Source organism: Mauremys reevesii, linkage group 24, assembly GCF_016161935.1.
Source record: "Mauremys reevesii isolate NIE-2019 linkage group 24, ASM1616193v1, whole genome shotgun sequence".
Lineage (NCBI taxonomy): Eukaryota > Metazoa > Chordata > Testudines > Geoemydidae > Mauremys > Mauremys reevesii.
In genome coordinates, this window is record NC_052646.1 from 9,991,623 (window position 1) to 10,019,576 (window position 27,954).

General features: G+C 55.4%; 1 protein-coding gene across 2 annotated transcripts; it reads right to left on the bottom strand.

The window, feature by feature from the left end:
• Positions 1-605: 605 nt before the first annotated feature.
• FCER1G (Fc fragment of IgE receptor Ig) lies at positions 606-26,468 on the bottom strand. 2 transcript variants are annotated; one of them, XM_039513615.1, is made up of 5 exons: positions 26,165-26,468; positions 5,665-5,756; positions 4,408-4,455; positions 1,809-1,829; positions 606-815 (listed from the first exon to the last, which is right to left on the bottom strand). In XM_039513615.1, exons 1-5 carry the CDS (start codon positions 26,217-26,219, stop codon positions 759-761), a joined length of 273 nt encoding a protein of 90 aa, XP_039369549.1. In that variant the 5' UTR covers positions 26,220-26,468; the 3' UTR covers positions 606-758. The 2 variants fall into 2 exon arrangements, with proteins under 2 accessions (XP_039369549.1, XP_039369548.1); XM_039513614.1 differs by having other exon boundaries at positions 1,809-1,832; positions 26,165-26,455.
• Between the last annotated feature and the right edge of the window lie 1,486 nt (positions 26,469-27,954).

The window sequence follows — 27,954 nt, forward strand, 5'->3', positions numbered from 1 at the left end:
GTTCTCCTTTAACCTTTGAGGACAGGACAAGGATGCAATGGGCTTAAATTGCAGCAAGGGAGGTTTAGGTTGGACATTAGGAAAGATTTCCTGTCAGGGTGGTTAAGCACTGGAATAAATTGCCTAGGGAGGTGGTGGAATCTCCATCATTGAGGATTTTTAAGAGCAGGTTAGACTAACACCTGTCAGGGATGATCTAGATAATACTTAGTCCTGCCATGAGTGCAGGGGACTGGACTAGATGACCTCTCGAGGTCCCTTCCAGTCCTACAATTCTATGATTCTCCATTGGTCCAGGGGTTTCCAAGAGATGTTCAGGAGGGTTTAGATGTTTGCATTATAGTTCTTGGCTGTAGAAGGTAGACAAGGTGCTTTGCTGCTGGAGGGAACCATGCATGGAACCCCACCTTCGTCTCACCAGAGACTTGCTGTGCGGCATTGGTGACAGGCACAAGGGAAAGAACATCTACAGGGCTTCAGCACCAGAAACACAAGAGAGGCGGGATAGGAAAGGCGGATCCTGCAGAGTCTCGGAGCAATGTACAGCTGGGGGAGGATGTCTACCATGCAAACGAGCAGGGGTGCAACACCTCCACCCCCAACACTTCAGCATGTGAGGGCAACTGGGAACCACTGGTTTCAACAAAGTTGTTTCTTTGCTGGGACTGGGGAGGAACTCGTATAAATCACTCTTGGGACACCTGCTCCCCCTTCAACCTCCTTCTGCAGAGGCTGCACCTGGGGATACCACTGGGCTCCTAATTAGGCTTGGTCCGGAGGGTTTCGTAGGTCTCCTGGTTCTGAGTGCTGAGCCCCTGTAAGGAAGAAGAGGAGACAGAAGTGGTGGTGGGGATTAGGATTTTGGTTCCAAATGGGACTCATGAAACGATTCAAATGAACTAAGCCTGGGGCTAGGGGAGTGAAATCTTTGGGAGAGATGGAGCTGGTGGCTGAGCTCCAAATCCGACTCCAGCACAGGGTGGGTTTTTTCTCCAGGTCAGACTAGAGCTGGAAAAGCCTGTCCAGGCCCCATGTCGTCCATCCTCTCCCTGCCGTGCAGGAGTGTTCCCTGCTTTATGTGCCCAGAGCTCAGCCTCATCTGACAGCCCTTCACTTAGTCTAGGTAGAACATCAGCAGCTGTCTCAGCCATTCCCTGCAGGTCTCATGAGATGTTAACACACGTCTGAACCAGGTGCACAGAGCAGGAGCCAGTGACACTGCCCAGAAAAACCTCCTGCTCCTTATTCAATAGCCTAGAAGAACCTAGAAAAGGGCTCCCGGCTATAAGCAAAGCAGCAGAGTCTGAGCCGATGTTTGCATTGCGGGACCCATCCCAAAAGACCCAAAACACAGAGTTTTCATGCTGGTGAGAGGGACCAAATTGGCACCCCCGAGACTCGTGCCCTCTGGTCACCCACAAGGCAGCAGCAGCAGTATCTCCCCCTGGCAATGGCCCTGCCCTACAGGGGCACTATCGGGAAGCTCAGTCTTTGTGCTGACCTCCAGCGAGGGGTCCAATTAGTGCCGACGGTGGTTTGGTGATGTGGATACCTGCCTAATAGGAAAGGGACTGAAAACAGTCCTTGCAGTGGCTGTTACCACAGTCATCAGATGGAGATGACTTTCAGGCAGACACCGGTGTTATTATTTAATAACATCGATTAATTAATTCAAAATACAGCTCTGCCATGTAGCCCCCGTATCACTTGCATCTTCTGGGCACCTTGGGAGCTGGTGAAAGGGACCAAGTCCCATGCAAATCATTGCACATGGCAGCAAACCAGGGTGGGGACGTTTGGGTACTTACGGTATAGATCCCTTCTTCTTTCTGCTGCACAAAGAGAAAGAGAAAGAGAGAGAAGTGAGAAGGAACAAGAAGCAAAATAACAGAAGCAGCCCCTTCCTCCCCCCACACTGTGGGGGAGACGGGGCCTGTCCGCACCATCACCCAGCTCCGACACTCAGCCCAAAGCTGGAACTCTTGGAAGCTTGAAAAATAACTTAATTTTCTTTCTTTCTCTTTCTTTCTTTCAATGCAGCTGCCTCTGCACTTTGTGGTTTGGGCCGGATGCAGAAGTGGAAATACTGAACTATCCTGGGTCTGCAGTTTTTTTCTTTCATCCCATTCCTTCCCCTTCTAACCCCTTCCACCCCCACCCCACCCAGAATTCTCCTCCTGTCTTGGTTTTTTTCACCTGTCGTTTGTTCCCCTGCCCCCCACTAGCCACACTGGACAGATGGAGTTCGCTCAGCCGCACTCAGCCATTAATGCTTCCAGGCCCCACTCCTCTTCGAATGAGCCTCTTTGCCAGGATCTCCATGACACGCCATGTCGTATATTGAGGGGTTGCTCTCGCCACTGGTCGTGAAAGAGCGTATCGCCTCCCGGCTGTGCCTCCTGCCTCACAGCTCAAAATCACACTGGCATTGCAAGCTCCCGTCTGCACCCCTCTGGCTGGCACCCCACGGCAGGGCAGCTCCCCTGCGTTCTCTCACTCATGCTGTCTGAGCGTTGGGTGATTCTCTCCCAGCCCAGGAGGTCTGCACTATTTTTCCTCTGTCTTCCCGTGGCCTCACAGCTGCTCCCCACTTAGTATCAATATGCATCGCAGTCCTGTGCCCTTTGCCCTCTTCCTCTGGACCATTACGGTATTAAATGGCACTGATCCCTGCCTCCTCCCCCAGCCCATTGCTTTTAATCATGTGCCTTTTTTGACCTCTTTAGCCAGTTTTCAGTCCATGTGACAGTGCCACCTCCACGCCAGTTTACCTGGCCTTTTCAAGGAAGATTTTGACAGAGGATGTGTCAAACACTGCACTGAAATCCAGCCTCTGCTGCATTCTCTTGACCCAGGAAATTCACACTTGCATGCAAAAGGCAATCAGCTTTGTCTGGCATGAAGTATTTGCTATAAACCCTCCACGCTGCCCCGTCCAGGAGGCCTCTCCATTTCCTTTGGTATGGGGTGCGCATGGTACTTGGTGGTTTATTCTCACATAGCTAACAGGGTGGCTACTGCCGTGCGTGCTCTAGTCCAGCGCCTGCGCTATCTTCTTAGCTCAAACAGCCAGCACCAGCAGCTTCCCCAATCAGCTGGGGCTCATTTTGCAGCCAGGGGCACCCAAGCATCAGGATGTTTGGAATCACTTGGTGGCTTCTGCAAAAGCGTAGATTCTTCTCCGGGGGGATCGGAGTCCCAAATCTTCTCCGGGGGGATCGGAGTCCCAAATCTCTGGCCGGATTTCTCAGGAAACTTCCCAGGCTTCCAAAGAGAGGGAGACACCCCGAGCACAACCTGCCTCCGGACACGTCGGGGTGGCTGGTTCAAACCAGGGGCATGACCACGTTCACTGAAGGTTTACAAACCACTTCCACCCTGAGAATGGGGAATGCCTAGGCAGGCGGGCACCAGGCACCGTGAGCCGCGTTCACCCGCCCAAGGGGATGGAAATGAGGGTTTGCAAAATGCTCAAGGGTTTCTACTCCAGGCTCTATTTCACCTTGCTCAGGTGAGAGGAGGAGAGAAATATCCTACCTAGCCCATGCACCAGCCAGCACGGGACACTCCACAGCAACTTGCTCCTGTCTTTTTATATGTGTGTGTGCGTGCATTTATCGCTGGTGAAAGATGCCAATGGGGGGGGGGGCATAAACCCACTGAGGACAAATAGCCCCACCCCCCTCAAATGAGGGAGGGGCTACAGAGTGCAGAAGCCAAATGGGACAACAAATGAAAAAACAAGAATGGGCATGAAGGGAACAGGCTAAATCTCAGCAGGACTAGAACAGAGCCAGGACTCTCCCCTGGGACATGGCACTGGCAGGTCAGGCACAGACCTCAGAGGACTTTGCAAAGGTGGGTCAGTGCCATTATTCACACTCAGAGACAGGGAAACTGACTTGCCTGCAGATAATCACAGAATCTCAGGGTTGGAAGGGACCTCAGGAGGTCATGTAGTCCAACCCCCTGCTTAAAGCAGGAGCAATCCCCAGACAGACTTTTGCCCCCCTCAAGAATTGAACTCACAACCCTGGGTTTAGCAGGCCAATGCTCAAACCACTGAGCGATCCCTCCCCCCTGCAAACTGCAAATTAGTGGCAAAGCTGGGACTAGGATCTGAGTGCTTCCCGCTGCCCCACACAGCCTCCCTGCACTGCAGCGTAAGGCCCCAAACATCAGCACAGAACAAACTCACCTCAATGTGCCCATACAAAATACTCCCCCCAGCAAAGCCCTTGGCCCCACTCCTCCCAGTGGACCCCCAGAGGAGAGCTGTGCTGTGCAGCACAACCAAAGCGGCACCACAGATCTGGGCTCTGTTGGACCGAGGGACCAACGAAAGCAACAGCTACACCCACAAGGCCCTGTCAAAGGGGTAAACGACAGGAAGCAGAAAGGACGTACGCTATAGGCTGCGCTGGGGACGGCTTTTGATGCTTTTCGAACCTGGAGCTGAAAAAGGAAATGAAAAACATGAATTAAAGAACAAATAGCCCCTGAAACATTTTGGGGGCAGATTCTCAGCTGAGGGGAGGGGTGGGAGGGACTTCTAATATCCAGCATTCTAGAGCAGCCCTGGGGCTGCACTAAACTGTAGCAGCTAAGTCTGGACCACATGCTATTATAGCCCTCTGCACTGGGACCAGTATGGTCCCCGTCACTGCTGTAGCTGAGCGTCTCCCAAGCCTGGCGGTGTTTTCCCTCACACAGCCCTGGGAGGCAGAGCAGGGCTATCCCCCACAGCGTATAGGGGCTCTGAGACTTGCCTCAGGGCACACTGGGTACGTCCACACTGCAGCAGGGAGCGTGCATCCCAGCTCAGACTGCCAGACACGCACTAGCTCCACCCCAGCTAGTGTAGCCCCGGCAGCTGGAGCTCGCCACCCTAGTATGTACCCAGCGGCTCCCGGTGGGTTTGTACTCAGGCAGGCACAGGCCTGAGCTGCGGCCGTGCTACCCCTGGCTACATGGCCATTTCCACGCCTGTCAGCCTGCGCTCCTGGCCCTGGCGTAAATGCACTTATGGCAGAGCCTGGAATTGGCTCCTGGTCTCCCCCCGAGAGCCTGAAGGGCCACCCTTCTTTCTGGAAGGGAGGGGTGATGCTCCCCGCGCCAGCTGGGTATTGCTGGAGTGTCTCATATGCCAGTCACCCCCCATGTCTGCCCCTCCCATCTCTTCTCCGCCCCCTGTGCCAGTAGCTGACGGGAGGGAGGCGTAGGAGCCAGCTGTGCCAGCTCGGAGCTCCTCTGGAATAACCCCAGCAGAGATGCCAAGGGGAGCAGAGCAGTGCTGAGAGCTGGCCTTTCTCATCTCTTTTTACTATGATTTCATTTTCTCCAAAAGGTAAATTTGCTGCTCCGAAAAACAAGAGCCCAGCAGTGCTGGCTGGTGCGAGATGGGCTGGGCCAGCTTCCCCCACGGCTCTGCCAGTGCACCTCGGTCTGGATCTGCCGCTCCCCCTGCAGCACCGCTCTGCTGAGGCTCCCCAAGCTTCGCCCGGCAGGGGCCCTTGTCCCCTGAACAATTACGAACCACTGAAGAGATGGAGCCTCCCAATCTCATGGCATTTCTGGAGTGGAAGGGCTGGCACAGTAACCCTCTGCTCCCCATCGGGGGTCACCTAAAGAGTGGCGAGAACGGCCAGGCCCCCGGAGACTCACCTTCAGGCGGCAGTAGAGCACTGTGAGGATGATGCCGTAGGTGAACAAGACAGCGTCCAGGACATAGCACAGCTCGGGTTCGGCCAGTGCCTCTGCAGGGAGGAGAGGTGTCATTAGCGTTCTGGTGAGGGGGAGAGGGAATGCAGCTTCCTGCTGCTGCGTGGGGGTGTTGCACCGCCATCGTCCCACCAAGCCCAGCAGGAACGAGCATTCCAGGGCATAGAATGAGTCACACAAGCCTGGCCTTTGCTGGAGAGCAGAGCAGCCGCCCAACTCCAGGATTTGCAGGCTGGAGCATCGGTGTAGGACTAGGCTCTCGCACCGCCCACATCAGGATGAGAAGGCAGCTTGCTTTCAAGGCAGGAAACCTGGGACCTCTGCTGAGGCTTCCTGCTGGGTCAGGGACTGAGCCGTCACATCCAAGCAGGATTTTTCTGTACCCCAGCCCCACCAGAAATGCAAACCCTCGAGGTGGGAAAGGCGTCTCCCAGCAGCTAGCCGCTTCTGCCTCCCATCCCGGCCACTGGAGCCCGCTCCTCATTTGGCTAGCCCAGGTTTGAATGTCCCAAGTGATGGGACTTTCAACCACTTCCCTGGAGAGGCTCTTCTCCCCCGGCTGATACACCCTTCACTCAGGGTCGAATTTCCTCATGCTCCCCCCTCAGTCACCCTTCAGAGCTCCTCCCCTCCTCAAACACCTGCAGACAAGTATCTGTCCCGCCCTCCCAGCCACAACCCGAGGTATCCCTGAGCGAAGGGAGACATTGTCAGCTCCTTCACTCACCCTCCAGCCCCTGAATAACTGTCACTTTTCTCAGAATTCCCTCCAGTTTGGCTGCATCTTCCTTGCACTGAGGTCTCCACACCACATTCTACATGTGATCACACCAGAACTAGATAGATAGATAGATAGATAGATAGATAGATAGATAGATAGATAGATAGATAGATGGGGTGGATGGGGGGAGAGAGAGAGGTGGATGGAGATAGATCAATAGACACAGATAGCCCTGGTTGTGACGCAGTGCCTTTGCTGATGCAGCTCAGTATACCCCTGTGCACATCTTTGCAATCCACACCCGTCACTCCTGGTTCTCATTACCAGACTGCCCTGAGCTTGTCACTTAAACCAGGCTGAACAACGTAGCCCATGGGGAACCATCCCACACTGGCCCCTTGAGGAAGGACTGGACGATCTAATGGGCCTCTGTGGATTCACACCCATTAGACCAAACAGCTGGCGCAGACTAAATCATATCCCTGCAGCCAAAGGAGCGGCTCAAGTTTGTTGCTAACTAATGAAATTCCCCATTGGCCAGTGACAGACCTGGCACCCCTTCCGGACCACGTTAGGCCCTACCAATACCAGGGCTGATGTCCTGGCCCCATTGAAGTCAGTGAGAGTTTGGCCATTAACTTCAGTGGAGCCAGGATTGCACTTCAGATGTTCATGGCTCAACCAACCAGAGAGTGACTCAGAGCTCGTTGTGGGTCTATCGTGTTGTTGGGAGGAACCTGGCGGCTCTGGCTTTGTTACTAGAAATGGCTAAAGAACATGGCTCCAGACTAACAAGTTTGGAGTTATTTTAAAGTGACCCTGGGAAGGGTAACAGTCTCCAAATCTGGCCCTACACGTCCTCTAAAAATACATGTTTACTTGCACAGTAGCCTCCTAGCAGAGTCAAAGAGTTTCAGTGGGTTTGAATAGAGATGGGATGACGTTTTAGCCAGCAGGGACATTCTAGTTATACTAGCTAAAATAAGGACAATCAGATCTCATGCTTCAGGGCATTGTGCCTCACTGGTCAGGAAGGAAGTGGGCTTTCTCTTTCCTCAAAGATCAGGTTCTGTCCTCTGCTGGAGGCAGAATCGTGGGTTGGATGGACAGGTGCTTTGATGCACTGTTTCCAGCCCTCTGTTCCTAACAGCAATGATATTATTACCCTCTGCCCGCCTAGCGACCAACCCTCTAGTGATGTGAGATCTCCAGTTGTCTCACCCTCTGCCCAGGACACTGGATCTCCTGTGCTCTGGATGTGATTTGCACCTGACACAAGGAGCTGAAAGGTGCGGGAACCTCAGAACTTCCCATTAATGACACAAGGAGCTTGGAATTTTGTCCTGTTTCCTTTCATAGAAGGGACATGAGTCCAGGGCACAGTGGGGAACGCAGCGTGCTGGAAGCTGGCCGAGCTCAGGGCAATGCATTGGCCCCTCAGGCCTTAAGGCCTCTGGGAGCCTTCAGAGAAGATACTCTACAAATAAACCACAGAGACCTAGTTAGGGCCCTTCGTTTTCAGTTTTTATTTTGTTTAATTTTTCCCAGGAATTTATCAGTGTTTATTACCACAACAACAAAAACAGCTGAAAATCAGTGCAACAAGCTATTAATAATATTTCTGGGTAAATATCGGGGTTTATTTTGGCGGATGGAAGGGCACGGGGGAAAAGCATTCTGTAGATTAACTCTTTGATTAGTGGAATTCAGTGTGGTTTGCTGCAGAACTAAAACAGAATTCAAAACACAATGCTAACAGCTTGAAACGCGACCGTGGTGGGTGTGAGATGCATCGGTATGTTCAGATGCACACGCACTTCAGAGCACTACTTTATGCACTACATGATGCAGCACGGCCTAGTGGTTAGAGAGTGACTGGGAATCAGAAAACTGAATCCCCCACCTATAGCAGTTGCTCAGAGATCTAAGAGCTGAATGCACTATCAGCCCTTTGCATGTGCCTAGCAAACATATCAGCGAAACCTCCCAGTACCCACTAGGCAAGTCAGACTCATTATGGTTGTGCTAAGGCTCAGAGGGGGAACTGACATCCCCAGGGTCATTAGCCAGCCAGCGGAGAGCAGACCAGAACCCAGGCGTCCTGACTCCCAGTGCACTGATGAGATCCTGGGGGCAGTCGGCTGCTATTTTTGCATGTTGGGGTGGGCAGGGACTCAGGGCACAATGTTGGTCATGCAGGGCTCCCTGGTGAAATCAGCCTGGCCTTCCCAGAGAAATACAGTCGGAAAAGAGAGGGAGTGGGGGAGGTCAGAGCTTATGGGGTACGGGAGGCACCATATGGCCAGGGCAGAGAGACTCCCTAGCCTCCAACACCGTGTTCCGGGAGCACCTCGTATCTGGACACAACCCCCCAAATCCCAATGGCTCTGGCAGCGTCAGTGGAGGGGGCCCACGCTGTACCTCCCCGCACTGCCTGCCCCTCGGATCACAGGTTCATTTCAAGTCTCGGAAGCCCTAATGGGGCTGGAGTCTGGTCACTCCGGGCCCGTCCACTCCCCAGCACGCTCGTCCTTCCAGCCGGAGCCCAGCTCTGGGGAGGGGGTGTTGCGGGGGAAGGGCCTAATATGGCCGCAGCAGAGCCCAACCCAGGCACAGCAGCACCCGGCGGTTCAGACACGTGTTGTGTGAGGTGCCCGACACAGACACAGGCACCCCGGCCCTGCCACTGTGAAACCAGCTGCACGGAAAGGAAGTCCTGCCGCCTTGGTCTCACGAGGGGCTCCGATACAGAGATGAGTAGCCCCTCCCCCCTGGGCCCCCTACTCCCCTCCAGTCCCCCGAAACCACCCAGGAGAGTCCTCTCGCAGCTCAAAGCCAGAAATGGAAACCACGTCCGTGGCAGAAACTTGTCTCAAGCGCTTTAGCCAACCGGCTAGAGTGTCATGAAACCACAAGCAGCAGTGGGGGCCGGGGTGTTGTCTGTGCGATCGCACTTGAGGCACTGAGCAGTAACAGGCCTCGCTGACAAACGTCTAAACCCTCTGATCCTCTGCCCTTGCCCGGGGAGGCGAGCATGCAGGGCCACTGCCAGGGCTGTGTATCCCACGGGCTGGTACAGGACTGCAGAGGCTTTCCCCAGCACGGGCCCTGCAGGAAATCCCGGGTCCCCCCGTCTCTTCCCAACAGCAAGAGCAGGGCCCTAGCGAGGAACATGCACAAATCAGTGGGGGCTGGGGCCCCAAGTGCGGGGACTTTACACTGCGGTGAAGGCAGCTAGTATTGATGGTTAATTAGCTCCTGCACCGGTTCACCAGCGTCTGCTCGGCACTACTCATAAAGCAGCGTTTAACTCACACAGGTCTCCCTTTGCCTGTCTCTGGCGGGGCTCAAAGCACGGTACAAACATTCTGTCTATCTGTCCATCTAACCAGCTACCCCCTCCATCCCCGTATCTAATCTATCCCCTAGCCAGCTACCCCCTCCATCCCCCATCTAATCTATCCCCTAGCCAGCTACCCCCTCCATCCCCTATCTAATCTATCCCCTAGCCAGCTACCCCCTCCATCCCCGTATCTAATCTATCCCCTAGCCAGCTACCCCCTCCATCCCCCATCTAATCTATCCCCTAGCCAGCTACCCCCTCCATCCCCATATCTAATCTGTTCCCTAGCCAGCTACCCCCTCCATCCCCTCTCTAATCTATCCCCTAACCAGCTACCCCCTCCATCCCCTATCTAATCTATCCCCTAGCCAGCTACCCCCTCCATCCCCTATCTAATCTATCCCCTAGCCAGCTACCCCCTCCATCCCCTATCTAGTCTATCCCCTAGCCAGCTACCCTCCATCCCCATCTAATCTATCCCCTAGCCAGCTACCCCCTCCATCCCCGTATCTAATCTGTTCCCTAGCCAGCTACCCCCTCCATCCCCTATCTAATCTATCCCCTAACCAGCTACCCCCTCCAGCCCCCATCTAATCTATCCCCTAACCAGCTACCCCTCCATCCCCCATCTAATCTATCCCCTAGCCAGCTACCCCCTTGTGAAAGTAGAATGAATTATATTGTAAAAATAAGAATGGATTAAAAAAATGTTGTATGTACCTTTAAGCAGAAATAAGAAATGTTGAAATACAGGTGCCAGGAAAAGAAACATTAGGCATAAACAATGGTGCTAATGGCGAAACATTAACAGAAGATGGGTAATAGTTAGTAAGGATATAAGATATGCATGTCTAGCCCAGGTAAACTTATCTGATTCTGCTTCATTTGTTATCTTGTTAAATTCTCACCCTTTTATCTGTATAAATAAGATAGTTTGTGTCTTGCATGGTGCTCACATTATCTGGGTGTTATTAGCAGAGCGCTGTGCTAATAAAACAGAGTGGTCTGACAAACTGTGAGTCCTGAGTCTAACTTTGACACCCTCCAGCCCCCATCTAATCTATCCCCTAGCCAGCTACCCTCCATCCCCATCTAATCTATCGCCTAGCCAGCTACCCCTCCATCCCCATCTAATCTATCCCTAGCCAGCTACCCTCCAGCCCCATCTAATCTATCCCCTAGCCAGCTATCCCCTCCAACCCCCATCTAATCTCTCCCCAGCCAGCTATCCCTCCATCCCCTATCTAATCTATCCCCAACCAGCTACCCCCTCCATCCCCCATCTAATCTATCCCCTAACCAGCTACCCCCTCCATCCCCCATCTAATCTATCCCCTAACCAGCTACCCACTCCATCCCCCATCTAATCTATCCCCTAGCCAGCTACCCCCTCCAACCCCCATCTAATCTATCCCTAGCCAGCTATCCCCTCCATCCCCTATCTAATCTATCCCTAACCAGCTACCCCTCCATCCCCATCTAATCTATCCCCTAGCCAGCTACCCCCTCCATCCCCCATCTAATCTATCGCCTAGCCAGCTACCCCCTCCATCCCCCATCTAATCTATCCCCTAGCCAGCTACCCCCTCCAGCCCCCATCTAATCTATCCCCTAGCCAGCTACCCCTTCCACCCCCGTATCTAATCTATCCCCTAGCCAGCTACCCCCTCCATCCCCCATCTAATCTATCCCCTAGCCAGCTACCCCCTCCAGCCCCCTGTCTAATCTATCCCCATCAGCACACACCCCTGTATCTTATCTACCTCTGTCTCCTAGGGTTTGTCCTGCTGCCCATCACCATGGTATCCGGGCACGGTCCATGTCCTATCACTAGTTGTAGCAAAGTCTCTGGCTCTGCTGGAAGGATGCATGTGCTGCTGGAGGGAGGCTTTGGTTAGTTACTCTGGGAGGCTTTGTGCTTTGATGCGGGGGCTGGGTTTTAGGGCGACAGGTAGCTGGGGTGTCAGGGTGCGAGTGCTTTTCCGGCTGTGGTGGAAAGGCTTTCTCGAAGAGGAAGGTTTTACAATGTTCCCTAGAGATGCTCAAACTCTAGATTAACCCGATCTCTTTGCTCCACAGCTGGATCTCCTCAACCGAGCGCGCGCTGCCCCAGCTCTCACACGCTTTGTGAGCTGCGCTGCCCCAGACACTAACAAGGGTTATTTATTAGCTACATTTCGGCGGTGCCTGGAAGCCCCAGGCAGGATCGGACTCAGTTGTACTGGGCACTGTATACACCCATCCAGCAGCGCGCCCGGCCCTGCTGCGGAGTGCTCGGGCTAACGCTGCACAACCAACACGGAAAGGGTAGAGGAGGTGAAGCAATGAGCTTCCAGATGCTGGAGAAACCAGGGGCCATGCTGGAGAAGTTTGCTTCGGCGCCTGGGCACGTGGGACGCTCTGCAGAGGGGAATAATGTGGGGCTAGGAAGAGGAAGAGTGAGAATGGAGAGGTAGATTGGGGCTGGGGATCTGACTCGTGCTCCTCTGTTTCCTGGGGCGGGCAGTCCTACCTCCGGGTGTGCCTGGTGGGGGGTGAGGGGCTACCCAGAGCACTGGGTCACCAGAACGGACCTGTAGGGGAACCGAGGGACAGCACAGCTGTGTGCCTCGGCCCTGACCCCACAGAAAGCTCTGTGCACCCTGGGGTGCTCCCTGCAGGGCCAGCGCCTTGGATGCTCCCTGCTTTACACCAAGGCCTGGCTGGTTTCCTCCCCGCACAGGGCCATGGTGTGATCATCCCCAGCGCTGCCCGTGCCCACTAGCCCCCTGCTCCCCGGCCTGCCCACCCAGGGGCAAGCGCCTCACTCGGCCCCAGCCGCCAGCTCTTGAATCTCCCGCTGCTCAGGCCCAGATTACGGAATTTGAGGGCCTTGTGGACTATGGAAATTGGACCTCTACCTTCCTTAAAGCACCCCCCATATGTACTCCAACCCAAACAGCCCCCCAAATGTCCCTTCCATCCCACCCCCAAACAGCCCCTCAAGTGCCCCTCCCACCCCACACACAGCCCCTCAAGTGCCCCTCCCATCCCATATACACCCTCAACAACACTGCACCAGCCCCCACTTATCCTGACAGTTTCCACACACCCCCAACAGCCCTGACATACATCCCACTCCCCACAGCCCCCAGCATCTCAGCCCCACTGGACACCACCCCCACATCCCCCATATCTCAACCCCCAATTCACTCCACTGCCCCCAACTCACCCCACTGCTTCAATATCCCCATTACAACCCCAACCTCCACAATGAATCCCACCACCCCCAACATTCCCCAGTCACCCTCAACCCCACCCCCCACCACTCCCCACTCCCCCATAGCCCACCCCAGTCCCTCTTTCACCAACCCTGGGACCATTCTGGCCACTCATTGGTGCCCCCTAGGCTCAGCGCTCTGCTACCATCAGGGCTAAGCTGGCTCCCCCCAATCCTGACCCCTGCCCAGCTCTGCTCACTCCCATCACCCGCCCCACACTCACACCGCTCGGGTTTGGCCCAGCTGCCCCTCTGCCAGGACAGGGGGCAGCCGGGCCACATTTGAGCAAGTGGCGTTGCAACCTGGCGCATGAGGCTGAGGCCTGGAAGCACAGTTGCTCCTTATGACAGTCTGTAATCTTGTGTTCATCCTTTTTACAGAACTATGATAAATTGTTTACAAACTATGCCTTGTGACGTGTCCTTAGAAAACTCATACTTCGCTGATCATTATTGTCCTGGTAACATATGTGTGGCAACATTGTATGTAAAGTTATAAGATTTTCCTGTATGATGTTGCTAAGGCATATTTCAAGTCTGGGGAAGCAGCCCAAACTACTTCCTGAGGCTTTGTCTACACTAGCACTTTTGTCAACAAAACTTTCGTCAGCCAGGGGTTTGAAAAAAACATCCCCCCGACCAACATAAGTTTCACTGGCAAAAGTGTCAGTGTGGACAGCACTATGACGGCTTTCCTGCTGACATAGCTAATGCCAGTCAATGCTGGGCTGGCCTGCGGTTGCTGTTTCATCCCAATGAGTGTTCTGTTGGGGGGAGGCGCTAGAGCGGTTACACGGGAGACCTGGCAGTGGCACAGCTGTAGGAGTACGCTGGCCACTGTAAGGTCCGTAGTGTAGACATAGCCTCAGAGACAAACAACTTGGCAATCTTGGCAATCAAACAGCTGGTGGGGGAAGCGGGGGGGCGATACTGTGTAGATAAACTGGCTGTCATCTGAACCCCATCTGAAGAGCAGATTAGCAGCTGAAAGGAGTCCCAGAAAAGAGGAAGAACAGATATAAAAATGAGGAACAGACACCCCAACTGATCTCTCCCTTCATCTCTACTCACGGCATCAACAAGATTTGAAAAACAAAGAAAGCATTGTTGAAATGGGGGAGGAGTCCTGGCTGGGGGGGAATCCAGCCAGACTGCTGTGAGCACATGGTGAAAGAAATCTTTGCTTTGAATTCCCTTAACTTGTTAAGTTAGGTATTAGTTTGTGTTTTACCTTTTATTTCTTTGTAACCAATTCTGACTTTTATGGCTCATTACTTGTAATCACATAAAATCCATCTTTCTGCAGTTAATAAACTTGTTTTATTGTTTTATCTAAACCAGTGTGTGCTTGGATCGAAGTGTTCGGGAAACTTCATTTGAGATAACAGGGCCTGTGCATATCATCTATCGATGAAATGATGGACTTTCTAGGAACTTGTATCATCCAGAAGGAAAGAGCTGAACAGTGTAAGATGCACATTTCCGGGGATACGTCTGGGACTGGGAAGTTGCTAGTGTCACGCTGCAATAGAAATCAGGAGTGGCTGGCTAGAGGCACTCATGTAACTCTGCTGGGGGTAACACGTACATGCTAGAGGCTGCGTGTGAGCAAGGCCAGGAGTGGCTGCTCTCACAGCAAAGCAGTGTAAAAGGCACTCGCCGTTGGAGAATTGAGAGGACACCGCTATTCAGCGATCCAGATTGTACCCTGAGGAAAGTCACACTTCTGGTTTCAGGTCCAGGCCCCAGCTGCATCGCTCACCCCACCTCTGCAGCCTTTCCTGGTGGGGCACTGGCCAGAAGTGGGCAGGGGAGCGTCCGGGCCCTGCTGAAGTCAGTGGGAGGTTAGCCCCGGAGCAGGGTCTGTATTAGGGACAATGCTGTGTGCGAAGGATTTCAGCACTTCCTGTCGCTGTTTGAGGATGCTCAGAGCTTTATCTGCTGGCTCTGAAATGTAACCAGAACTGGCTCCCCAGGGCCAGGGGCCCTTTCTCTTTGGTCTGTCTGCCAACATGCAGGCAGGTGAACTTTTGTTCCCACCCATGTGCCAGGGCAGGGACCCTGTGATGCTGCTTGGGCAGCCGCCTTGGGACGCTGGAGGTGCTAGGGAGGGACTGTGTGGGGGGAGGGAGGTATCATTGCAAAGAGGAGTAGCAGAGAGTGAACGGGCGGCAGTGCCAGCAGGTTACACCACGGGCTGCACTTCAGTTACATGGTGCTGCCTGGAAGTCTCCCTGAATTCCCAGGTAATGCGGCAGGGAACAAACACTTAGTGCCAGCCCCCAGGGAGCCACCTGGGATGGTGCCACCACCACGAGCACCTGGGCGCCTCTGGTCACTTGTCAACCTACACGGGGTGGCAGCAGCAGCCCATGAAGAAGCGGGGCCAGAGCCGGCAAGCGGGCGGGAGCATGGCTGGGCAGTGCTGGGCAGGGGAGCAGCTCCGTGAGAGGAGAGGCAGGCCCCACCCTGGAGTAGGATCAGCCACCTGAGCAAGTGGGGAGAGGCAGCTCCCGAGGCCACGCAGGAGACACAGGCGCTGGGCTGGCCTGCGGTTGCTGTTGCTGTTCTGTGGCGGGGAGGAGCTCCTCTGCTCCCTCCCATGCAGCCAGCCCCGGGGCACTGACTGCCTTGGGCTGGTTACCTCAAATCACCGGGAGGGAACCCGTCTGCTTTGCAGCAATAAGACAGGAACAGCTGCTTCCCGTCAGTGATTGGGGGGGGGGGGCGTCGGTGGCGCATTCAGCACAGGGAGCTGCAGGGAGCTGTCGGGATGGTGTCATCAGACTCAGAGGCCACCTTACAGCGCATTGCTGGGAAACGGTAAAGAAATCTGCCAGCTCTTCCCCCAGACCCTGGGCCACAAGCAGCTTTGGGGCCTTGCACAAAGGAACCTCTGCAGAGGTGGGTCTGGGACGCACCTTCGCCCAGCTTGGTCACCATTGCAGAAGGGCCTGAGTCTCACTGAAAGTCCCAGGGAAAGTCAATAGACCAGCTAAGGGATGCAGGCACCTTTGAAAATGTTACCGGGTGTCCTTGCATCTTCCCCAGGCAGGATCCTGACACACTGCTTGTGTGTGTGTGTGTGTGCACATGTGTGCGTGTGAATGGGGGTGGGGGTGAGTGTGCACACACAGATACGTGTTGTTGACTAATATACGCTGGGCTGGCAGATATCTATCCATATATCTCACATTTCCAATAGTGTATAATCCACACCATACGGCTATCAGTGGGTATTAAGCACATAATTGTGATATAACACAAGTTATATCGCTTAAATTGGCCTCTGCGTTTTATATACCCCTGCTCACGTGTGCTACGTGTCCCTTAACCTCTCGCAATCACTGAAGTGAGCGCTGGCCTAAGTCCACAGGGAAGCTGTCAAGGCCAGGATGGACGAGTTACCATAGCAACAGGCATGCACTGGAAGGTCCCAAAGGAAGAGGCCAAGACGTGACTGTTCTCCCCTGGTACAGACCTAGGGGCTCCTGCAGGCCCTCGGGAACCTGGAGTGCAGGAGCTCAGGGCAAAGATCGGGGGACACCACGGTGCCACAAAAGGAAGGAATCCAACTGGTTAAATCGAGTTTCAGACAACGCACATAGGCCCTGTTACCAGTGGCTGATTAACACACGGCCTCCTGGGGCCTGTGCCCAGGGGCCCCTGTCAAATTGGGGGCCCCAGACTCCAGCCGCAGGACTTTGGGCTCGGACCCCCGGCCCCTGTTGCCTCCTCTGACCCCAGGCTTCAGCCATGTGCCCCAGCCACAGGGCTTGGGCTGGGGCCCAGGATCTAGCCATGGGGCTTCAGGCTTTTGGGCTCCCACCCCTGGCCATGTGGCAGTGGGGGCCAGCCTCAGGCTCCCCTTCCCATCTCCCCTAGCCCCTGCTGCCACCTCCGTACCCCTCATCACCCCCCTTCCATCCCCACCGGCCCCCACTGCCTCCCCTGGCTCCCTATCCATCCACCATCGCCTCTGGCTCCCACTGCCTCCCTACCAACCTCCCCATCCAGAGATTAACTTGTCCCCAGGCTTTCTGGGGCTGAGTAAGTCTGCTGTGAAAAGTGATATTTGTATGTTTGTTATTGTCACTTTTTCACAGCAGACGTAGTAGCTACCTGGGAGGCTGTGAAAACAGGTATTAACATACAAGTATCACTTTTCACAGCAGCAGACTAAGCAAGTCTAAAAAAGAAAAGCGACCAAAAAAGCAAGAGAAACAACAGCAAAAAAGACCAGAATGTGCAAAGCAACTAATTTGTGTTACTATTCTGGTTGGGTCCAGTAAAGAATGGAGACAACTGTATATTGTTTTGATTCCTGCAAAACCCTACATAAATAATTCCCATGATTTAGACACGTATATGTGCATATTTATTTATTTTCCCTAAAGTGAATTAAGTATTTTAGGAAAAAGCATCAGAGCAGCCAGCAAGAGTTGCCCCCACTGGTGAGAGGCTCCCCCCGTGTAATGGTCAAGTTTAAGAAAATGTGAGAGATGAACAGGGCCTCCCAGAGGATTCAGGGGGCCTGGGGTCTTCAGCGGCAGGGGGGGCCCCCCCTTCAGCGGTAATTCGGCAGTGGGGGGTCCTTCCACTCCAGGACCCGCTGCCGAAGTGCCGCTGAAGACCCAGCACTTTGGTGGCGGGTCCCGCTTTGGCAGTAATTCAGCGGCAGGGGGTCCTTCCAACCCAGGGCAGAAGGACGCCCCGCCGCCGAATTGCCACCGAAGACCAGGAGCGGTAGAAGCTCTGGGGGCCCCGGCCCCGCAAGAGTTTTCCGGGGCCCCCAAAGCGAGTGAAGAACCCCGCTCCAGGGCCCCCGAAAAACTCTCATGGAGGCCCCTGCAACGCCCAGGGCCTGGGGCAAATTGCCCCACTTGCCCCCCCCCCCCCCTCTGGGCGGCGCTGGAGATGAAAGAACCACTTGGCCGGTGAACAACTGATTCTTGTAACATTCTGTTGTCCAGATTAGCAGGGAACCCCTTTGTGTTCTGGTCTGGATAATATCTAGCCAGATTCATTTTCTATGTGGAAAAATAGAGCAGTTAATTTAGACATAACGAACTAGGGTCTGATTTGCTTCATTATTAACGCAGTGTGTAAACACTGAATGGAGTCTTTGTGTTAATGCATTTTGATACATTCGTGTTTTTAATGGGGCATTGGGGGGGGGGGGGGGGCAAATGTTCTTTGGGCCCGGGGCCCCGGTAAATCTTAATCCACCGCTGTCTGCTACTGGTAAAGAGGTAGGACATAACATGATGGCATTAGGGTGTAACTTGGGGCGCCACCTTCTGGGTACAGGGAATGTAACGACACTGCCCGAGACGGCTTCCCAGAGGCTGCGATCGGAGTGAACTTTTTTCCAGTGCTATATTATTATTGGCTCATAGTAGTAAACCTGAGTCACGTTATTATTTGGTCTCTTGAACATATTTAGTAACAAGCCAAAGGGTGGGCAAGCAACTGACTATACAAATTATCAACAGTGTGTGTATAAGTGTGCGTGTGTGCATACAGGTGTGGGTGTATATGCATGCACACAGGGATGTGTCTGTATGCGTGCACAGGGATGTGTCTGCATGCATGCAGGTCTACATGAACACAGGTACATGTGTATGTGTGGGGGGGGTGTATGTGCATGCAGGTGTGTGTGCGTGTGTGTGTGTATGAGTGTGTGCGCATGCATGCACACAAATATGCGTGTATGGGTGTGTGTATGTGTGCATGCAGGTACGTGTGCATGCACTAAGGTATTTGAGTGTGTGCATGCAGGTATGTTTGTGTGGGTGGGTGTGCACATGCACATACATGTGCATATACGGATGGGGTGTGCACGGGTGTGTGTGTGTGCATGCTGTCACACAGGTATGTGTGTATATCTGTGTGCACACATGTGTGTGCGCTTGTGCATGAAATCATCACTTCATAACCCCTGTGCACTGCCCAGACAGTGATCCCTCCAGTCCACCCAAACGAGCCATATGCATTTCTGTCTTTGTTGTCAGACCACTCGCTCTCTCACACACGCACTCTTGCTCACACTTGCTCTCTCGCACATGTACTCTCACTCGCACACGGACTCGCGCTCAGTCTCGCTCTCTTGCACGTGCACTCTCGCTCGCTCTGGCTCTCTCGCACATGCACTCTCACTCTCTCGCACACGGACTCGCGCTCAGTCTCGCTCTCTTGCACGTGCACTCTCGCTCGCTCTGGCTCTCTCGCACATGCACTCTCACTCTCTCGCACACAGACTTGCGCTCAGTCTTGCTCTCTTGCTCACTCTCGCTCGCTCTGGCTCTCACGCTCTGGTTTTGGGCTCTCAGTCAGGTCAGGTTTGTCGCTGATATAATCCAGACTCCAGGAAACACAGGAGCTCAGCAGCAGGCCGGGTACGACAAAGGGAGTCGGCCTGAACATCAGCCAAAACACAGCGCGGGTGCTTGGCAGAAATCGCATACAAGGGAAAGCCCAGCAGCTCAGCTCCGGTGCTCTGCTCGTACAGCAGGGGCAGAGACAGGCTGCAGCATCCTCCTCATCCCACGTACGGGGGGGTTCCCCCACCCCTCCCTGCACAGAGGTGCCTACTACAATACCTCATTGCCAAAGCAGTAAGGAAAGGGGGTGTCAGGGTGTCTAGTGCAGGGGTTCTCAACCTTTTTCTTTCTGAGCTCCCCCCCGCCACATGCTATAAAAACTCCACAGCCCACCTGCCTGTGCCATAGTAACTGGTCTTCTGCATTTAAAAACCAGGGCCGGCATTAGGGGGTAGCAAGCAGGGCAACTGCCTGGGGCCTCATGCCACAGGGGCTCCCACGAAGCTACATTGCTCAGGCTTCAGCCTCAGCCCAGAGTGGTGGGGCTCAGAACCCTGGACTTCAGCCCCATGTGGTGGGGCTTCGGCTTTCTACCCTGAGTCTAATGCAGGCCCTGCTTGGCGCCCCCCCGAAACCTGCTTGCAGCCCAGACCTTTGGTTGAGAACCACTGGTCTAGTGGTTGGAACGTGGGAGGAGCCATCAGCGGACGTAGATTCTATTTCTGGCTCTGGCCCTGCTTCGTGCCTCAGTTTCCCCATCTGTAGATTAGTGCTACTAACACCGAGCCCCTTCCCCAGGGGTTCAGTTTGTTATTGAGTCAAAGCTGCACAGAGTCCTGCAGGCAGGAGGTACCGCAGAAGGGCACAAGGTGGGGAAGCTACCCAGTGCCTTCCTTTGGGTATTAAAGACCATCTTTGCTAGGAGCTCTGTAATTCCTGCCAGTCAGCCCAGAAGGGGTTGGGGGCAGCACTCCCCCTGCCCCCGGCCTGAGGGCTGTGCCAGCAGCGGGTGAGGTGGCGTGATCAGGGCACCCTGGCTCTCCGCTCTCCACACGTAAGTGCAGAACCCTGGCAAGGAAAGGGCACCTTGCACCATGAAGGGCTTTGCTGGAGCACTCGGAGGAACGTGTCAGCCCAGCGCTGCTCAGTGCCAGATACGATGTGCAGGCCCTCACGCAGGGGCTGTAACGGCTCTAGTCATAACAGTGAGACTCCACCCTTTAGCAAAGGCTTTTCCTGGCCATCACTGGCTGAGCTGCCTCCCTCCTGCCGCTGGGCTGCCTGGCACGGGCAGGGAACTGACTGGCAGGGAGGGAGGAGACTCGAGATAGCGGCAGAGCTAGGAACACAGGCCACGATCCACCCACTAGAGTCCGGCACCTTTTGGCCCTTGAGGGCCTTTTCTCCCCCATTCCTCAGTGAGGGCAGGGCTGAGACACCCCCAGCCCCCGGCTTGGGGTGGATGCTATCAAGCCCTCTCCTCTAAACCCCAAGCTGTTTTCATTCGCCCCCCTTGCCAGGCCTTAGCCAGCACGTATCCCCCCACTCCGTCACTGCTGGGGCTTGTCGCGCTGGACAGGACGCAGCAGTGGGTGTGATGTGGGTGGCCGGGGGAGTGCAAGGAACTCACTGTGCTGCTCGTGGCTAGAGCAGTGCAGGCCCCAGCAGCTTCTGCCATGGGGGCAGCCCCGGAATTTGGGGGTTGAACCAACCCAGTCTGCAAGTTTCCCCTGGTTTGGGATGTTGGGACCCGTTGAAATCAGACACCAGCCAGGCTGGCTGGGCTGTGCTGCCACCCAGTCGAGGCTCCTTGGTGCACGTCACAGTCTCTTGGGCAGAGTTGTGGGGAGATGGGCCCCACAGCCCACCTGGTCCCTGCGGTTAAGCCTGAGCTCGTCCCTGGGATTGTCTGTTTCTCCCGTTATCCTGGCCAAACTGATAAAGCAGCTACCGGTGGGCACATGAGGGCAGCTGCACTGCAGAGAAGCCCACTGGAGCACACAGCACCTTTCCATGGCGGTGTATCCATAGGCAGGGAGGCCCTGGGCCCCACCCGAGCAGACCCCTCAGTTCTGCTGCAAACAGCTTCCCCAGATACCCTAGGAGATTATGAATCCCATAACCACCCTGTCCTCAATCTCACCCCAGGGGCTCAGTCTGTCTTTCTGCCTCCCTCACAAAACACCTAGGAAGGAAGGAACCATCCCCATTTTACTGATGGGAAACTGAGGCCCAGAGAGACCAGGCAGTGCAGGGAGTCTGTGGCCAAACTGAGAATTAAACCCAGGGCTCCCAAGTCTTACTCCAGCCTTCCTCCCGGGAACTGTGGCTGCCGGCTCCTGCTGAGGTCCGCAGCTGAGCGCCCAGGGCTCACAGCCACCCTCTGGCACAGCGACTGCAGGGGCTGATGTGTGACAAGTACCAGACTTGGCCACGACCCAGGACTTTGGAAACGCTGGATCTCTAAGAGGCCTGAACAGAGGGCCCGACCCTGCAGGGCTCTGTGTGCCCCACAGGATCAGACCCCCAGGTCACACACTGGGGACGCTGGTTTGAAGGACTCTAGCTGGGAACCCAAAAGCAAAGAGAGAGAAAATGGAGCTACACTGCGTGGGCTGGAGCCAACAAGCTCAGCTTGGTACACGACCCTCCCTGGAGCCTGAGGGATCTGGGCCTGGGGCTCCGTCCCAGCCCCACTCTATGGGTGTGGGACAGGGAGCTGGTTAGATGGGCCCTCGGACTCTAGCAGCAGCAAACACCTTCAGATCTAGAGCCTGGACTCGCTTCGTTTCCTGCTTCTGGAAGCTCCTGGCCCAGAGACTTTTCTGGACTCCTGGGGCTGACTCTGGTTTCACCGGCTCCTCTGCAACAGGCGGGTGGCAGCGGGAGAGACCTGAGAGTCCCCAGCCGAGCTCTGAGGGCCAAGCCGCCATCTCACTCACTGCGCTGGCAGCCCCACTGGGCGCGGGCAGGGAGAGAGGCGTTTGCTGTAGGGAAGATTAGCCCGCGCCAGCTGACAGGCCCTGTTCAGCACAGGCCGTTGGGGCGGGAGTGAATGCGAGGACTGCAGTTCCCATTGAGGGCCAGCCCCAAGCTGGGGGGCAGAGTCGGCGGCTGGGCCATGTAGCCAGTGCGGGGGGGAGGGAAGAGAGACCCCGACAGGGAAACGCACTGGGCACCAGTAGGGGAACTGGGCTAGAAGAGAAATGACCTGTACTGCTCTTCGGGGATGCTGCTATTATCCCTCTCCTGTGCACCATGTTCAGGCTCAGAGGCTCCCATTGTAATTAGCAGTAATAACAATGTCTCCCTCCACTCCCAACCCCCCTCTCTACAGTGAGCACCTGAAATGGACTGAGGGGGCAGCCCAAGGCATGAGGCCTTTGTGAGCATGTGGGCTGAAATCCCGGTGGTAGCTTTGCCCGTGGCTTCAGTGGAGTTGATTTATCCCAGGGCACCTTTCTCTGCTGGGACTAAATCAATGAGGAATTGATGGGAAAGGATTTGTAGATTCCAAGGAGGTCATCTAGTCCAACCCCCTGCTCAAAGCAGGACCAATCCCCAACTAAATCGTCCCAGCCAGGGCTTTGTCAAGCCTGACCTTAAAAACCTCTAAGGAAGGAGATTCCACCACCTCCCTAGGGAACCCATTCCAGTGCTTCACCACCCTCCTGGTGAAAAAGTTTTTCCTAATATCCAACCTAAGCCTTCCCCACTGCAACTTGAGACCATTACTCCTTGTTCTGTCATCTGGTGCCACTGAGAACAGTCTAGATTCATCCTCTTTAGAACCCCCTTTCAGGTAGTTGAAAGAAGCTATCAAATCCCCCCTCATTCTTCTCTTCTGCAGACTAAACAATCCCAGTTCCCTCAGCCTCTCCTCATAAGTCATGTGTTCCAGCCCCCTAATCATTTTTGTTGCCCTCCGCTGGACTCTTTCAATTTTTCCACATCCTTCTTGTAGTGTGAGGCCCAAAACTGGACACAGTGCTCCAGATGGGGCCTCACCAGTGCTGAGTAGAGGGGAATGATCACATCCCTCGATCTGCTGGCAATGTCCCTACTTATACAGCCCAAATTCTTAGATCAAGATTCTCTGTGATGGAGCATCCGTCAGCACCCTTGGTAAGCTAGGCCAATGGTTAATTACTCTCACTGTTAAAAATTTACACCTTATTTCCAGTCTGAATGTGTCTGGCTTCAACTTCCAGCCATTGGAGCCTGTTCAACCTTTCTCGGCTAGACTAAAGAGCCCGTTATTAAGTATTTGTTCCCCAGGTAGATATTTATAGATATCTACCCTTAGTCTTCTCTTTGTTATGCTAAATAGACTGAGCTCCTTGTGTCTCTCGCTACAAGGCAGGTTTTCTAATCCTTTAATCATTCCTGTGGCTCTTCTCTGACCCACTCCACCTGATCAACATCCTCCTTGAACTGTGGGCACCAGAACTGGACAGAGGATCCCAGCCGCGGTCACACCAGTGCCAAACAGAGGTAAAATAACCTCTCTACTCCAAATTGCGATTTCCCCATTTATACATCCCAGGATTGTTTTTGGCCACCACGTTGCATTGGGAGCTCATGTTCAGCTGATTATCCACCATGACTCCCAAATCTTTCTCACCGTCCCTGCTTCCCAGGCTCGAGTCCCCCATCCTGTAAGTACGGCTGCACTCTTTGTTCCTAGCTGTGTACATTTATATGGAGCCGTATTAAAACATATTGTTTGCTTGCGCCCAAGTACCAGGTGATCCAGATCACTCTGTGTCAGTGACCTGCCCTCTTCATTTACCACTGCCCCAATTTTTGTGTCATCTGCAAACTTTATCAGGGATGATTTTATGTTTTCTTCCAGGTCATTGATACAAATGTTAAATAACGTAGGGCCAAGAACTGATCCCTGCAGGGACCTCACTAGAAACACACCCACTCGAAGATGATTCTGCATTTACAATGACAATTGGAGGCCTATCCAATTTTTAATCAAACTGTCATGTGGTATCATGCCAAACACCTCACAGAAGAGCTATGACCAATACAGCAACACTCACTTTTATCAACCAAACGTGTAAACTCATCAAACACAGATATCCCATTCCTTTGACAGGATCTACTTTCCATACAGCCGAGCTCCCAAGTCTGAGGCTGGAATCCTGTCCCCGGGTTTGTTTGGACCCCGAGTGAGGATCCCTTATCAACCCTGCCAGCCTGAAAAGCCAGAGGCAGAACACACACATCCAGGGCAAGGGGTTACACCCATCCCCTGGCCAGGTTGGCTTCCCATTCTTATTTAACCACTCCCTCCTGCCATGCACCCTGCTCCCGTTCCCCAGCCAGTGCCCATCCACCCATTCCCCAGATCTCAGCGGGAGACAATGGAGCGATTCAGTTAATCAGCCAGCAGCGGAGGGGGGTGTTCTGGTACGATGCCTTCAGATGGCACCCCTAGAATGCTTCCATATTCCAGACACACTGGGCTGGGGGGGCAGCTCAGGAGGGGGCATCCGGAATGGGCAGGAAAAGAAGGGGAAGATCTGGAGTTTCTGACCTGCCTTTGACCTCAGAGATCCCAAAGTACTTCCCACACTGGGTCCCAGCAGCCCCGCGGGGGTGGGCCCATTGCAGGCAGTGATAGGGAGGAGGGGAAATGCGGGACGGAGGATTTCTGGACAAACCCTGACTTTCTGGATAGTGCCCCAGAGTCTGTAGGGTCCAGGCTGAGGGGACAGGGCTGGGGAGAGGGTCTCAGCCCAAAGGGGAGACGCTAGCGAAAAGGGGAGGCTTCTCCATTGAGAGTGGGTCTATGACGCACACATATGCTGAGATGGGGTTGGCAAAGGGGCCGTGTGGGGCAGAGGGGCCCCACCCCAGCCCGGCTTCCCCTAGAACATAACTCAGGACAGCAGCTGCTGGCAGGGCCTGGGCAGGGGTCCATGCCCAGCCAGGGGGGCACAACACTGGGCCTTTGCCCCACTTCAGGGCCACAGCTGCGCGCAGAGCTCCCATTAACAAGCCAAGTGAAGCCATCTGGGTGTCATAGGGGCTGCCGGGCAGGGGGGTCACTCGTTTGGGTGTGACCAGCTTCCACTTGCCACTGGCCCCAGCCCGCCCTGGGCGCTGCTCGGAGGGGTTTCACTTTCGGCACAGGGGGCCCAGCCTCGCAGCGGGAGGCGGGTGCAGAACAAAGCAAGAAGCTGCCCCCAGAACTGCCCCTAGTTGAAGCTCAAGCCCTGTGCCACTGGCAGGACGGCCCTGGAGGCGCCAGTTTGGCGCAGGCCCCTTTGCCTCAGGGCCGCCCCCAGCACTGCACGACCTCTGAGACGCCAGCCCTGCCAGTCAAACCCGCACTCTGCCCCCTTTCCAGGCCCCTAAAAGCCTCCAAGGGTCTTAGTCACCAACTCCTTCAGGTCTGAAGAACGAGCACTGCCCCGTTAGAGACGCCCAGCCCAGCGCTGGCTCCTCCAGAGATGGGGTTGGCAGAGGGGCCATGTGGGGCAGAGGGGGGTCAAGGCGAGCTGTGTGGGGCTGAGCAAGGGTGGCAGGGAGCTGGGAAGTGACTCCCCCAGATCTAGAGTCCTGGATCCCCCCATCCCCACCGCAGAGCCCGCACCCCCTGGGCCCCACGTTCAGAACCAGCCCTCGAAAGGCTCCCCAGGCGCAGGGTCGGGCAGGACCCAGCGAGGCCAAATCACGGGCTCAGGCCTGCTCCCTGCTCCCTGCCGAGCCCCTGCACACGAGGCCTGCCCCTGCGAGAAGGGCCGGAGCCCTGGGGCCGCCCACGATGCCCCCGCCCCTACCTGCGCCTTCAGCCCTGAGGAGCAGCAGCAGGCCGGCCACGAGCCACATCTTCATCCTGGCCGGCTGGGTCAAGCCAAGGAGCCCCCGCACGAGTCCAATCGCTCCCTCGCCGGGGCTGGGATGGCAAAGGCAGCAGCGACTGCTCCGATCCGGCTGTTCGGCAGAGACGCACTGTCCGGTGTGAGCTGGGGCTGGGCTCTGCGATTGACTCAGCAAGACGCCCCACAACCACAGAGCAACGCCTTCCTGCACTCACCACTCGCTCCTTAACTCTTCACACGGCCAGGCCCAGTGCAGTTCCCTTTTCTCCGGGCTCTGGTTGCATTAGGGAACTAGCCAGGGTTCACATGGGCCCAGGCCCCTTCCCGGAAGGGGCAGGGTGGGAGCCCACTGGTAATTGCTCAAGCACTGGCGGGGCTGTGTATCGAAGGGCTGGGTGATGCCATTGACCCAGGCCACTGAAGGGCCCTTTGGGGCTGGCTAGGGCTCAGATGGGGGACTAGTGACTCAGGCTGGTTTGAATCCATCCCGGCACCCTCCTAGCGCCCATGTGGCCCCCCTAGATAAGGCTCTCCAAGCACTGCGCTCTGCCCTGGGGGCTGCTGCTCCTTCGCTCTGCTGGGTTTCACACCAGGTTCCTGGCGAGGCAGCGCCACGGCTGGGTTTGACCTAGCCCGGGTGGGGTCGTTCACACCTCACGCCTTGGAGTCACAACAGATCCAGCACCTTGCTGAGGGGCTCTGCCCTTCCCACGGGGCCTGGCCCAGCCCCCAGCTCCTCACCAGCTGCCCCCTGGCTCCAGACTCGGCATACAGGCCGAGTCCTTCCTAACCTCTAGGCCTCAGGACCAGAGTGACCTGCCCCTGCCCTGGTGCCCTGCCTGGCAGGGGCCTGTTCCCTGCTAATGAGGACCGGGCTGGGGCCAGAGCTGCCGAGCACCCTTTGCCAAGCCCCATGGCCAGCCTGTGCCCTCTCCTCTCCTCTGCAGCTGGGCCTGGCTACTCTGGGCTGGACATGGGGACCCTAGCTCCAGTCTAGCTGGACTCTCCTTAACTCTGTCGGGCTGTGACTGGACGCGGACCCTCCCCCTGGGGTCCTAGGAGGAGGCTAAAGGCATTCCCGCCCAGCGTGCCCAGCTCACGCAGGCTGCAGAACAAGCAGGGTCAGGCCCTGGGGGGGACGGGGGCTGTGCAGCAAATCCAACTTTCAAGGAAAAAAACCAAGTCTTAAAAAAAAAAATCTGTTAAAATCGTGCCCCACCCTGAAGGGCCAGCGCCCCCTGGGGAGCCTGGTGGGGGCAGAAATGCAGGGGCTGGTGAGACTGGGGGTTGGAGAAAGAAGGGTATGGGCACTCCTTGCTGCCCCCCAGCACAGGGCCTGGGTGACACACCCACTGAGCTGGGGAAGCAGCTGGTTACAACAGGCCTGACAGCCGTGACAAACAATATTATCTCTGCATGTGACATCCTAGAGCGGCTTTATCTCTGCATCAGTTTCCAGGGCTCAGAGGAAATGCCCATCTGCAGCCAGAGGCGTTTGCACGAGTTTGCAACGCTCCGGATCCTCTAGGTGTGCTGGGCCCTCACCCGCACGGCCCTGGAATGGCCACAGAATCCACCCCCAGCTACAGGCACCGGCATTTCGGCTTCTAAAAAGGGGCCTCAGGACTGAAAACGTGCCACGAGCATAACCAGCGCTGGCACATCTGAGGGGGGCGCTGCCCCAGGGGTCACCCTCCCCCCCGTTTATGAACCGAGTCAGGGCAGTAACCGAACCTCGTGGCTCCCAC

Coding starts and splice junctions, on each gene's coding strand:
- FCER1G (XM_039513614.1), bottom strand. CDS start 26,219: ATGAAGATGTGGCTCGTGGCCGGCCTGCTGCTGCTCCTCAGGGCTGAA. Junction 4,456..5,664: donor TGCTCTACTGCCGCCTGAAG/GTGAGTCTCCGG, acceptor TTCCTTTTTCAG/CTCCAGGTTCGAAAAGCATC. Junction 816..1,808: donor AAGAAGAAGGGATCTATACC/GTAAGTACCCAA, acceptor TCTTCCTTACAG/GGGCTCAGCACTCAGAACCA.